The sequence below is a fragment of the Ambystoma mexicanum genome, chromosome 6q (genome assembly GCF_040938575.1).
Source record: "Ambystoma mexicanum isolate Mex_15411 chromosome 6q, UKY_AmexF1_1, whole genome shotgun sequence".
NCBI classification, from domain to species: domain Eukaryota; kingdom Metazoa; phylum Chordata; class Amphibia; order Caudata; family Ambystomatidae; genus Ambystoma; species Ambystoma mexicanum.
Genome location: NC_090937.1, coordinates 795,836,891 through 795,849,697, shown reverse-complemented (window position 1 = coordinate 795,849,697; position 12,807 = coordinate 795,836,891). Strand labels below are relative to the sequence as shown.

Sequence of the window (12,807 nt, the reverse complement as noted above, 5' to 3'; positions counted from 1 at the left end):
TGTTCCCTCAGCCCCTTGTGCCTCCTCACGCTTCCGCTCCTTTCAACTCTTAGCCCTCCTTCACTGGAACTCCCTAGCTTTCTCTATCCGCTCCTCCCCTTCCTACTCTTCCTTCCGCTCCTCTCTGAAAGCCCTTCTTCTCCACTCCCCCCTGACTCTCCTTCCCTACGTCTCTCCCACCATACCCCTGGTCCCCCGTTCCCCGTCCCCCTGCTGACCTCACATCTGACATTGAAACCACCAGGAGGCGTCGGAGGTCACCAGGGCCCCCCTTCCCTTCCCATCCCTCCTTCCCCCTTCCTCTATTCCTGCTGACCTCAAACAAGACATTAAAACCTTCCTTACCTACCTCCTCTCCCCTCCCCTAGCCCCCTCTCTTCCACCCCTTTAAGTAAATTGTTCTACATACTACATCACTGGTTTGTTTCACGTTTGTAAATATACTCCATCCGTTATTGTACCTTGTTGTTTTACTGTAAAGCGCTTTGGATTAAAGCGCTATATAAACTCAATAAACATAAGCATAGATCAGTAAACACTTGTAAACATATCCACTTACCTCACAGCCTGAGCAATCACAAGACACATTATGTCTTGGATAGAATTAATTATTCTTTCCATTATATAATTATGTGGCATGAATATGAGAATCCTGTCTATTTTTGGCCTTTTATTTTGTGAAAGATCAATTCCATTCTCCAAAGGTTTTTCTCGTATTCCCCCCAAAAATAAGGCTGTATTGTTCCATTGTTTTTGATCACCTCATCCAAACACACCAATTCTTCTCCAACTGGAATATCTTGTGATGAAGGTGTCGGTCTTTATCGTGCCTTCCGTTCTTGTATAGAGAGTCACTTTGCATCAGCCATCCTAAGAACATGGACCATGGCATTGGCTGTATCATAGCATTAACAATTCGTTTATTACTCTTCTCTTTCATCATGAAGAATTACTAAAATACTTCTATGATGACTATAGCCCTAGCAACATTCTTTGCCACGTTAGGTCTAATTTTATATGTAGTGAAAATAAGATACTTTGCAGTCAGAACCTAAAGTGCAAGGAAACCAGGGTAGTGGGATTGTGCTTTGTGTTTGCAAATCATACAAGACATGTACATAGGTCATACTCAGTGGGTGGAAATGCTGTGTCTAGGACATGGTCACAGGGTGTGCCTTAGACACAGTACTCTGTGTATGGCAGTGTTTCATGTTCAGTGCATACTCTGGGACTTTTGAACATTTTAGACCATGTCCCAAATGTAGTTCCTGCCCTGGAGAAACTCTGGATGAATACTGTGCGTGATGCATGGCCACATTCCATGCACAACTATCTGTTTCTCGAGTAATTCATGCTGAATCGAATGCTTGTGCATAGGCCATGCACAGGTGGCCATGTATTCATGACATGGAATGTGGCATTTCCTGATGATAATGTTTATGGTGGTACTGTGTCTGGGGCCTGTCTGCACTCCATGCCCTACACTCAGTATAGGTTACAGTGCCTGTGAGGATGCAGCCAGTTATACAGTGCATGGTTGTAGCCCAATGGTCTGTGTTTAGTACTGAGTGGGGACTATTAAATCTGTATGAGCTTTCAGCAAGGGGCACAATTGCTGGGTAATCATTTTCCCAAGATTCATGGACTGTGACCAAATGCTGTTTGTGATGTTATCCTTGATGTTGTGCGATTCTGTGGGGGAATGATATTCTTGCATTGACAACTGTTAATGGTACATGTCACTGTGCTTCATTAAAAAAAAAGAATTCTGTACATTTCAAAGGTTTTATATCAAAGTCTTGCATGCTCGTGTATGAAGCCATAGAATGTCTTTTGGTTTTGGGAATCTACGGAATATTAAGGATTTCCTCAAAAAATCTTTTGATGAGTCCATAAAGCAACAAATGTACAATTGTATTTTTTCTTTCCATCACAGACAAAAGTGAAATTGGTGAGAAACTCAGAATATAATTATAAAGCAATGACTGGAATGTGCCATTATTTTGCACCAACAGACTTTGGAGTATCTGTCAAGGGGTTTGAAGCCTATAATTTCAGGTAAACCGCAATTACTGATTTTACATTTTGTTTCTTAATGTGTGAAACTGATATTTTGTTTGGACCCTCAGAATATTGAATGCATGGCACTGCCTTCTAGTGGAATGTTTTAAACATAAACTTACTTAGCAATTACTTTTTACAAATAGAGTGTGATGTGAGGGGAGTTAGAAGTCTTCTCAAAGTAATTATGAGTAATACAGTTATTTGGGAATCTGTTGTATAATCCTCAAAAGACTGGATATCTTAAACCAATCCTACATCTTTTAATTACTGCCAACAAGTTCCTGGTCTGAAAAGCAAAGCCTGTGATTGGATTCAGTCAAATCTATACAGCATCTATTCCCAAAAGTTCGATCTCCAGATTCAAGCTTGTGAACATGAAGGTCTTTGAATCTTTTTCAGAGAGGTGTGTGGGCTGTGTCCAGTGATCTATAGCTAATCAGTATGCCAACCACATGTTAAAGATGCATGCACTACCAATCCAACCACTTTGAAGAATTTGACTCAATAAGGAGGAGAGCTCATGGCCAGATGTGCTCATTTGTGTTGTGTATTGTGTTGTGTATTGTGGGGTACATTCAACCCCAAGACCCAAATGAACGTTAAGTCCAAATGGTCTAGACATATGAAAAACACTGTTGGCAGAGACAAGGCCAGCATGCAATTCTGAACTTTCAAGTAACTGAATGTTGGTTTCAGAAAAATGAAGAATTCAATTAAATGGGCCGTGTGTGTGAATGACAGACCCTGATCCCTGAAAATGCAGCTTTGCTCTAGCTCTCTAGAGCTAACATAGAAATATGAGCATTCTGCAGCTTGGAAGCAATGGACCTTTTAATAAGAAACTCCACTGCCAAAAGTAATTTGAGGGCCCACTTTAATGAAGGTGGTGACTTTTTAACCTATGAGAAAATACTGGCACAAGCAGCACAAAGAGAAACATTTATTCCCTATACTGTGAGATGCAAAGCAGATTAACTGTATAAGAATGCAGGCTATAAAAACATCACATATTTTGCTGTTCCTAGGAATTGAGCTTGGACTTAGATGGGTCTCATGGTAAAGGTCTTTTATGCTAAGTGGAGAAAAGAAATGTAATTGAAGTTAAAATTATGCATATGACTTGAGATTACCATAGGTGCAAAATTGATGATTTTCACAAAAATGATAATGATTCCAATATTTCCCCAAAGCTTATGGAAAGACCCATCTGATGTTACAACTCGCCTCAAAATTCGTCCTTCCCGATAAGAGCCACAAGCTAAAATGCGATTATAGCGTCCCAGAAAAAGTTACGGAGTGGAATGTCGGGAAGATAGTAGCCTAATAAATTTGGTGATGATTGTTATGTTGTTTGAAGAAATGGAAGAATCTGCCATTTACGCCTGCAACCATGTGCCGAGATGGGACACATTGCAGTGCAGCCGGCATGATCAGACCAATTCAGAAATATATTGTTTCTGATGTTTATCTGTAAATTGCAAAAAAACATGTCGCGTTGTAGATTTAACTTCAACTTTAAAATTGTTCAGAAAGGTAATTGCAAATGGGTGGAGTTATATTTCCCAGAAATGGAAACTAATAACCACAGGACCAATCAGAGAGATGAGGCGATGCCTTGATTATACATGTCCAATCTGAATATTTTGAGGTGTGATTAGGGGGTTTAAAAGGAGACACAAAATGGGGGAGAGCTGGCTGAAATGATCTGAGTGGGAACTGCTGAAAAATTGGTGGAGAACCAACCTGGCTTGGAAGACTGAAGGAGCAAGAGCAAACCAGGAAAAGAGACAGAGGCTGGGTATCCTGAACCAGGAGAGGAAAATAGAGGGATAAACGTTGGAGTCTGGCCAGGACACTGTCCTTTACCAGGACATGATCCAGGAGGTTTGATGTATTTTCCTGAGCACAAGACCCAGAGTTGTTCAATGTAAGTAATCCTATCCAACAGAACCAAGTATTTTGGGGATTTGTTTGAATTAATACCTTCCCCTTATGCAGTGGGTGGCATACGGAAGTAGATCCCTAGCCTTTTCTTACCAAGTAATAATTTAATTAATTCCCATATATTCGAATGACGCAGGCTGATTTTTTGGAAGTTCGAAATCTAGAACATCTCTCCCAGTGTGAATAACAGTATAGTCATGTAAAGTAAGTGTGGGACCACTTATATCCCTTTTAGCAACCTCCAAATTCCCTAACTGGGGTGAGGGGGTGCATTTAAAAACAAAATTCCCTACTGTTCACCATTTCCCGGACCCTGCCTTAAAGCAGAGGGGTTCCAAATGGTAAACTGAATATCTGGGTTTGTGCTGGGGCAGAAAAGTGTTTTGCCAAGTTAAACAGAATGAAGTGACTAATTTCAAAACCCACTGTCTACAGAGAGTGAGAAAAAGACTTGTGATAGAAGAGAGATTTTTCTTTGCATTGTGGTGAAGGAAAAATGGTTCCATATATTAAACATATATTTTGTCCTTAAAAGTTTGTTGTGCTAGAAAACTGCTGGCATTGCAAAGTGCGCAAGGAGATCAAAATAAAGAGTGCTGGGTATGTTACATTTCTTTTTACCAACAGAAAAGTGTTGCATGTAAGTTTAATCAAAAGCCCTGCATGCATATTGCCAAGCGTTTGATCCTGTGATGTTTCAAGGTGCAGTATAATTCTTTACATTAGGGGATTCTGGGAGCAACCAAACGAATTTGTAGTGTTTATTTGACCTGTTTTTTACACGAGAGCTGAAATAAAAATGGTATTTGTTGTTGTGCAAGAGGTTTTGTGATTTTTAGTTAACACAAAAGAGTATTTTATTCATTGTGTTTGTATTGAAGCGTTCTTTTTGTGCCACAGAGTGAAGTGGCATGTCTTGTAATTTTGGGCAATATTGACCTTTCCTATTTTTAAATAAATATATATTATTTCTACACACTGGCCTGATTCCTGGCTTACCTATTGCTAAAGGGTGGAAACGAAAAGTGGTATAATATGGTTCACAGACCGGGCTAGATTGAATAGTATAAACAGATAATCAGTGTGGCGCTTTTGATTGGGGTGGAGGGGACAAACTCCCTGCATGTGTTGTTGCCCTATAAATATCTCCAACACGCCTTTAGTAGTTGAGAGAGTTTGGTGTACTTGTAACATTCTTCTCAGGTTTGTTATTTGGGGGCCAGTGGTATTTTGCAGATTGAAGTTTACAGTGGACATTACAATTTGCTGTCTACGCCTGCTAGGAGGTTTGCCTCATCAGACAGTTTATTGACCACATGTTCTTGTCAAATCTGCATCTCCATCTTTTTAGTAAAGTAAAATTACCTTGTTTCCAGCTGTGCCAGAACTAGAGACGCTTTTCTAACAATCCTGAATGGAAATATGGCCATGAGCTCACCTTCAGTAGATGACTACTTGGTGGTTCTAGAGGACCTTATGTCTCATGGCCTTTTGAATACAAATTCCCTATGAGTGAGGAAGATACAGATGTCACTATCTTTTTGGTTCTTTTAGTAGGAATTGACTTTTGGAAAGGGGTTAACTTCAGATCTACAAACATTTACCTTCATTGATCCCAGGAAAAAAGGATTCTGTTCATCAATGTGCTTGATCTGATGGCAATATTTCTTATTTCTAGCTCTCCTTGCTTATTTTGAATGTATTTTTGTGGCACATCATCCATATCTGTTTTATCTGAAATATCAAATGTTAGTCCCACCCCCCACCACTACATCCCACCTTATTGGCAGAGAGAACACAAGACTTAAGCCGTAACCTCTCCTTTCATGCAATCATTCTAACATTGTAGAGCAATTGAAATTCAGATGGACACTTGCTTCTCCAGCATGGGGTCTGGCATGGATTCACATGCTCATGAATATTCCCCGTCGTCAGGCTGGGAATCCTCGGTAAAGAAAAAACCAGTATCAGTTTCGTTTCTGATCTGTCTTTCGTAGCAATAACCAATCACTGGTCTCTGCGTCATACTGACCACAGCCAATGACTGCCCTCTACCTAAGCACCGCCTCTGGCAGCCATCTTCAGATTTTTACCGCACGTTCATGTGTTGGGATCCTCGTGCTATTGCTCTCGAGCGTTAGTGCTTTTTTTTCGCGCTTTTTTCACAAAAAACTTCGATTCTTCGGTCAAAGAGCCTCAAGCTCCACCGATACTACATCCGATCTACGGGGACCCGTGTCGGATTCATCTGTGCCCCTCAAGGGTGAAGATTTCGTCGAACTACGCTTCGGAGGACTCCAGAAGCTTCTCAGGCCCGGTCTCGGAGATGGCCCAGGAGAAGGGAAGCTCGACGCCCGGAAAGCTGTTCAGGGTCTGCCCTGGATGCCAGCTGCAGAACGTCTTTAAGGAGGACGAACACTCTTTCTGCCTTTACTGCCTTCATGAGGACAAAACGCACGTGGAGAAGGACTGTGCGTTTTGCGGCGACATGTCGGAACGGACCATGAAGGACCGTCATCAACGTCTCGCCAACTGGCTGCAGGGTAAGAGCCCGTCTGGCGAGAAGAAGAAGAAATCCGAGCGGTCTTCTAAGACCTTTGAGGGCGCCCCGGCGACGGGGGCCCAACATAAGGCCAAGCACCGCGAGTCCGCTGGCACCGGGAGCGCCGAACGGTCGGGCTCTACGGGCGCCAGGCAGGGCGCACCCTCCCCGGCACCATCAACCACGAGCCAACGCTCTGGGTCGGGTAAGAGGAAGGCCGAGCACCCGGCGAAGCTCCTGGAGAGGCCCCGGTCGAGCTCGAAGGCAGAGGAGGAGCGTGGCAGTGCCCCCTCCCTCAAGGACAAGGCGGTGAGCGCACCTAGGGTGGTGAAGGCCTTGATCCATCCGACCAAGCCCTCTATCGAAACGGTCGCGGCGGCCCTGGCCCAGCCTGTGGAGGCTACTCCAGTGGTGGCGACCTCAGGGCCCAGAATCTCCCTGCCTCCTCGGAGGGAGTCTTCTTTTATGCCCATCGATAGGACCCCCGTGAAACCCTCCGTGGAGAAGAAGGGGGGGCAGGGCGTCGTCGTAGATTCGGCCTCAACCTCAGAAGAAGAGCTGGTCGAGGTCTTAAGCCACGGCCTAGGCGTGGAACAAGACCAGCCCGTCGGAATGGGTCCCGACGCAGGCGACGACGACGACATCGTCGAGGATGCCGACGGGGCCCCTGCTCGCCCGTCGGATTCCCCTCTGCCAGCGCCGCGAGACAACTCAGCGGCCATTTTGTTGGCCATACAGTCCTTATGCACTGAGATAAGGACGAGGCTACCGTTACCGACGGAGGAACCTCTCCCGTCGGGGGATCCAGAACCGGGACCTTCTGGTGTTCCCCCTGCCAAGAAAAGAAGGATCCATCCTCCACCTCCTTTTCAACCGTCGCGCCCCGTCCAGCCCTCCTCCCCGTCCACCCGAGGGGATGATACGGGGACTGACACGGCAGCGACGGGTACGGACGACGAGGCATACGACGAGGATTTTCCGTCGTCGCCCCCCACCAGGGCTTCTCCGCCCGACGAGATCGGATCTTTCCATTCCATGATCTCCAGGGCTTCCGAGCTTTTTCAACTCTGCCCAGAGGAGAAGAAAAAGGAAGGCTTCCTTTATCAGCGGCGCGAGGCCAAGAGGAAGACGGTCCTCGCAGTGCCTCTGTTGGACGACATTTGGGATGAGGGCCTTTCCCTCCTCAAGAACCCTTCCACGACGCCAGCTAGAAGAGACCGGTACGAGAAGAAGTACCGGGTCCCGGACACGGCCCCCCTATGCCTCCGGGCGCAGCCTACCCCGGACTCCGTCGTCTCCGCGGCGGCCAGGAAGAAAGCGGGGGGGGGGTGCGGCCTCCACATCGACTTCCCCGCCGGACGGCGAGGGAAAGAAATTGGATGCTATGGGACGTAGAGTCATCTCGTCGGCAGCGACGACGATTAAAGCGGCCAACGCCTTGGCTATCGTGGCCCGCTACGACAGGGAGCTCTGGTACAAGATGGCTCCCCTGCTGGATTTTCTGCCGGACGACAAGAGGGCTGAGGCCCTTGAGATCCTCCAGGAAGGTGAAGTGGCTTCGGACCACGCCATCACCGTGGCGACGGACATCGCCGACGCTGGGTTCCGCCAGCTAGGCAACGGCGTTTGCCTTCGACGTCGTGGATGGCTCAAAGCTACGGATTTTCGGCAGGACGTCCAGACCAGAGTCCTGGACATGCCCTTCGACGGGAACAACCTGTTTGGGAAGACGGTGGACGATTCCCTCCAGGCCATCAAGGCGGATACTGAGACGGCCCGGGCCCTGGGAGTCCTGCAGCAACGACGGACGCCCTTTCGGAGCGGCGGAGGCAAGGGCGCCTCCAAAGGTTCCGGTGGCGGTTTCGCTTCCTACCGTCAAGCGGCCCGCTCGTCGTCGCAAGAGGCCTACAGAGGACGAGGCAAGTCTAGCGGACCCCGCCGTCGTCGCCAAGGAGGTCAAAGCGGCAAGGCCGCGTCCAAGCAGGATTGAACCGGCCGTGGGGTCGGGCCCCCACCGAAGCACCCCGGTGGGAGGCCGGCTGGCGGGCTTCGTCAGCGTGTGGGAGTCCATCTCCACCGACCGTTGGGTGCTGGACGCCCTGGCCCGGGGCCACGCGCTCGAGTTTCAAAGAAGGTGCCCGCGCGTCCCCCCCGTGGCCAGGAGAGAACTTCACGTCCCTCAACTTCTCCTGGAGGTAAAGGCGATGCTCAGAAAGGGCGCCATCGAACTCGTCCCAAAGAGGCTTCGGGGCTCCGGAGTCTACTCGCGATACTTCCTCGTGAAGAAGAAGACGGGAGGATGGCGCCCCATCCTAGACCTGCGACGGCTGAACAAGTTCATCAAGGCGCAGAAGTTCCGGATGGTCACCTTACAGCACGTCCTGGGTCAACTGGAGGAAGGAGACTTCCTGTCGTCGTTGGATTTGGAGGATGCCTACTTCCACATTCCAATCCTAAAGGGGCACCGAAAATTCCTCAGGTTCGTGGTCCAAGGGCGTCATTACCAGTTCAAAGCCCTTCACTTCGGACTGCGGTCGGCACCCAGGGTATTCACCAAGTGCCTCGCACCGGTGGCGGCGCAGCTGCGCCGCGAGGGGATTCACGTCTACCCCTACCTGGACGACTGGCTCATCCGCGCCAAGACGAAGGAGCTCGCCGTGGTCCACACGGCAAGGACCGTCCAACTCCTCACGGACCTGGGATTCTCCGTGAACTACACCAAATCCCACCTGGTGCCCGCGCAAGTCGCACTGTTTCTGGGAGCGAGGCTCGACACAGTGTCCCTTCTGGCCTCCCCGTCGGAGGAGAGGACCAGGACCATCTTGGGCAAGGTGCAACGGATGCTGGTGGCCGACGCGGCCAAAGTGAGATCCATCAAGTCCCTCCTCGGGATGATGTCTTCCTGCATCTACCTCATTCCCATGTGCAGGCTCCGGATGCGCCCGTTGCAAGAATTCCTGGATGCGCGCTGGATCCAGACGACGGGCAGCTTCGAGGAAAGGATCAAGCTCGACGAGAGTTTCCGGCGAGCGATACGGTGGTGGGGCACCCGCGCGCATCTGACGGCGGGCATGGACTTCCAGACCCCAGCCCACCAGGAGACTGTGACCACGGATGCCTCCCTGGAAGGGTGGGGAGCGCACACCGAAAATCTGCACGCGAGGGGACTCTGGCTCCCGACGGAGAAGTCCCTGCATATCAACGTCCTGGAGCTCCGTGCAGTGTTTTGGGCCCTCAGGTCCTTCCTTCCGTCCCTGAAGGGCAAGGTGGTGAGGATCTTCACCGACAACACCACCACCATGTTTTACATCAGGAAACAGGGCGGAACCAGGTCCCCAGCGCTGTCCAAGGAGGCGCAGGACCTGTGGCATTGGGCCGTCGCCCAAGGGATTTTTCTGGTGCCGTTTCATCTGGCAGGGATAAAAAACACCATCGCCGACTCACTCAGCAGGGAGCTGCGCTCGTGCCACGAGTGGGAACTACGGCAGGATCTAGTGGATCGCCTCTTCCGACGGTGGGGCACACCCCAGATCGACCTGTTCGCGACGGCGACGAACACCAAGTGCCGGAGGTTCGCCAGCAGGTTTCCCCAGACGAGGAGCATGGGCGATGCTTTCTCGTTCCCCTGGGAGGGCCTGTTCCTCTACGCGTTCCCTCCCTTGCCTCTGCTAATCCGGCTCGTCAACCAGCTCAAGAGGTCACGGTGCAGGATGATCCTCGTCGCACCTGCGTGGCCGAGGCAGATATGGTTCCCGGACCTTCTGGACTTGTCAGCGTCCCCGCCGATCAAGCTGCCGGCGGACGCAGACCTACTCTCCAGGGAAGGAGGCGCCATCCTCCACCACGACCCGAAGTCGCTGAACTTGCAGGCCTGGCTCCTGCAGCGCTAGAGTTTGGAGGATACGACATACCGGCCGATTGCAGAGAGGTTCTTGCAAAGGCCAGGGCGTCCTCGACTCTTAAATGCTACGGACACAAATGGAAGAGGTTCTCTGTCTGGTGCCACGCACAGAAGATTAACCCTCTACGGATTACGGCTCCCCAAGTACTGCCGTACCTGCTGACGCTGGCCAAAGCTGGACTGGCACACGCGTCCATCAAGATTCATCTTGCTGCGATCTCCCGATACACCAGAACCACGGGGCGGACGTCCTTGTGGTCTCATCGTCTGGTGAAAGAGTTCATGAAGGGACTATTCAGATCGTTCCCGCCGGTGAAGGCTCCGGCCCCGGCGTGGGAGCTCAACGTGGTGCTGACCAAGCTCATGGGACCTCCGTTCGAGCCTCTGCACTCGGCCCCGTTGAAGTTTCTATCGTGGAAGACAGCTTTTCTCGTGGCCATCACCTCCGCACGACGAGTGGGTGAGATCCAGGCCCTTTCCTGCAAGGCCCCGTACTTGACTTTCCACGACACGAGGGTAGTGCTCAGGACGCACCCCTCCTTCATGCCCAAGGTACCGTCGGACTTCCATCTCAACGAACCCTTGGTGTTACCTGTGTTCTTCCCGTCGCCTTCGTCGCCGGCTGAGAGGACTTTGCACTCGCTGGATGTAGCTAGAGCGCTGAAGTTCTACGTGGATCGCACGAAGGGTTTTCGGAAGACGTCACAACTCTTTGTGAACTTTGGACCTGTCAATCAGGGGAAGGCTCTCTCGAAGGCTTCCATCTCCAGATGGCTCTCCGGCTGTATCATGTACTGTCACCGGTTGGCAAACCGACCGCTGCCTGGCCGTCCGAGAGCCCATTCCACCAGAGCGATCGCAGCTACCACGGCGTTCCTATCTGGTGTGCCCCTGCTGGACATATGCAGGGCTGCTACGTGGAGGTCGACGCACACCTTCACGAAATTCTACTGCGTCGACCGGGATTCCAGGGAGGAGTCCAGGGTCGGCCAAGCAGTGCTGCGCAACCTGTTCGCCTGAGGTGAGCCTGGTGAGGAGGTAAGATGCTTAATGTTGAGTTGATGTGATGCTTAATGTTGAGCCTTTGCCACCTCCCGTGGTTGTGCATGTGTGTACTGCTATGTATTCTTTATTCATGAGCATGTGAATCCATGCCAGACCCCATGCTGGAGAAGGAACAAGTTACTTACCTGTAACTGTTGTTCTCCAGCATGGGTCTGGCATGGATTCACATGCGAACCCTCCCGCCTACCCCTCTGCGGCTCTTCACTTGGTCATACTGCCACTTCACGTGCTTCCAAATCTGAAGATGGCTGCCAGAGGCGGTGCTTAGGTAGAGGGCAGTCATTGGCTGTGGTCAGTATGACGCAGAGACCAGTGATTGGTTATTGCTACGAAAGACAGATCAGAAACGAAACTGATACTGGTTTTTTCTTTACCGAGGATTCCCAGCCTGACGACGGGGAATATTCATGAGCATGTGAATCCATGCCAGACCCATGCTGGAGAACAACAGTTACAGGTAAGTAACTTGTTCCTTACCCCACATGAGTGTAATTTAACTCCTTCTGGGGGATCCTTCTTTGTTTCATTCTTTTGTTGGCATTTTTAAAAGTAGTCTTTAGAAGTATTACTATATGTTCATATACACGAAAAAAGGAGGACACATATTTAGGTAGCTCTAAAGATGTCCTAATTCAGTAGCTTCTTATTAGCTGCAATGATGAGTACATATAAAGGGGACCTAGGAGTTATATAGGAATCTCTGACCCCTCCCAGGTTCTCTAGCCACTTCTTGATTGCCCAGTAATCTCCCTAAATTATACTCTTGATCAGATGATAATAATTATTCCTCAAACTAGTCTTAAAGTTCAGACATGTTGAACTTGTTTTCGATATTCCAGCAGTGAGTTTGTCCTATGCTTTTATATGCTATTTCATTTTGAGGTACATGGTCATTCTGGAGAAGGGGCTTTGTGGTGCAGGGGGATGGTCTAAGTTTTGACGGTGCCAAAATAACAGTATGTTAGACTTTATTAGTATTTTCAATTCAACTATAGTTAGTATTGAATTAAAATTGTAATTGGTTCCCCTTTGATAGAATAAAAGTAGTTTATGGAGTAGAATTAAAATGTATCTCTTTAATTGTTTGGTAATGTAGAATGTGAATTGTTCTCATTAGTCTGCATTAGTTGGGGAAAGTTGATATTTTTAAACACATGATAAACCCACACACATGATTTTGTGAGGGAAATTGAAATCCCTGTTTGATCTTGAGAACTTGAGAGTGGCACATATAATTATATTCTCCATCTATAACTGTTTTACAACCTACACCTGCACATTAAAATCTTAA

General features: G+C 48.9%; 1 protein-coding gene across 2 annotated transcripts in view; it reads left to right on the top strand.

The window, feature by feature from the left end:
* CTSO (cathepsin O) overlaps positions 1-12,807 on the top strand; it is a 320,201-nt gene that overhangs the window by 157,791 nt on the left and 149,603 nt on the right. For both annotated transcript variants that reach the window (XM_069631324.1, XM_069631325.1), the window contains exon 5: positions 1,937-2,058. In XM_069631324.1, the coding sequence (XP_069487425.1) occupies positions 1,937-2,058 (122 nt within the window). The remainder of the gene's footprint in view (positions 1-1,936; positions 2,059-12,807) is intronic.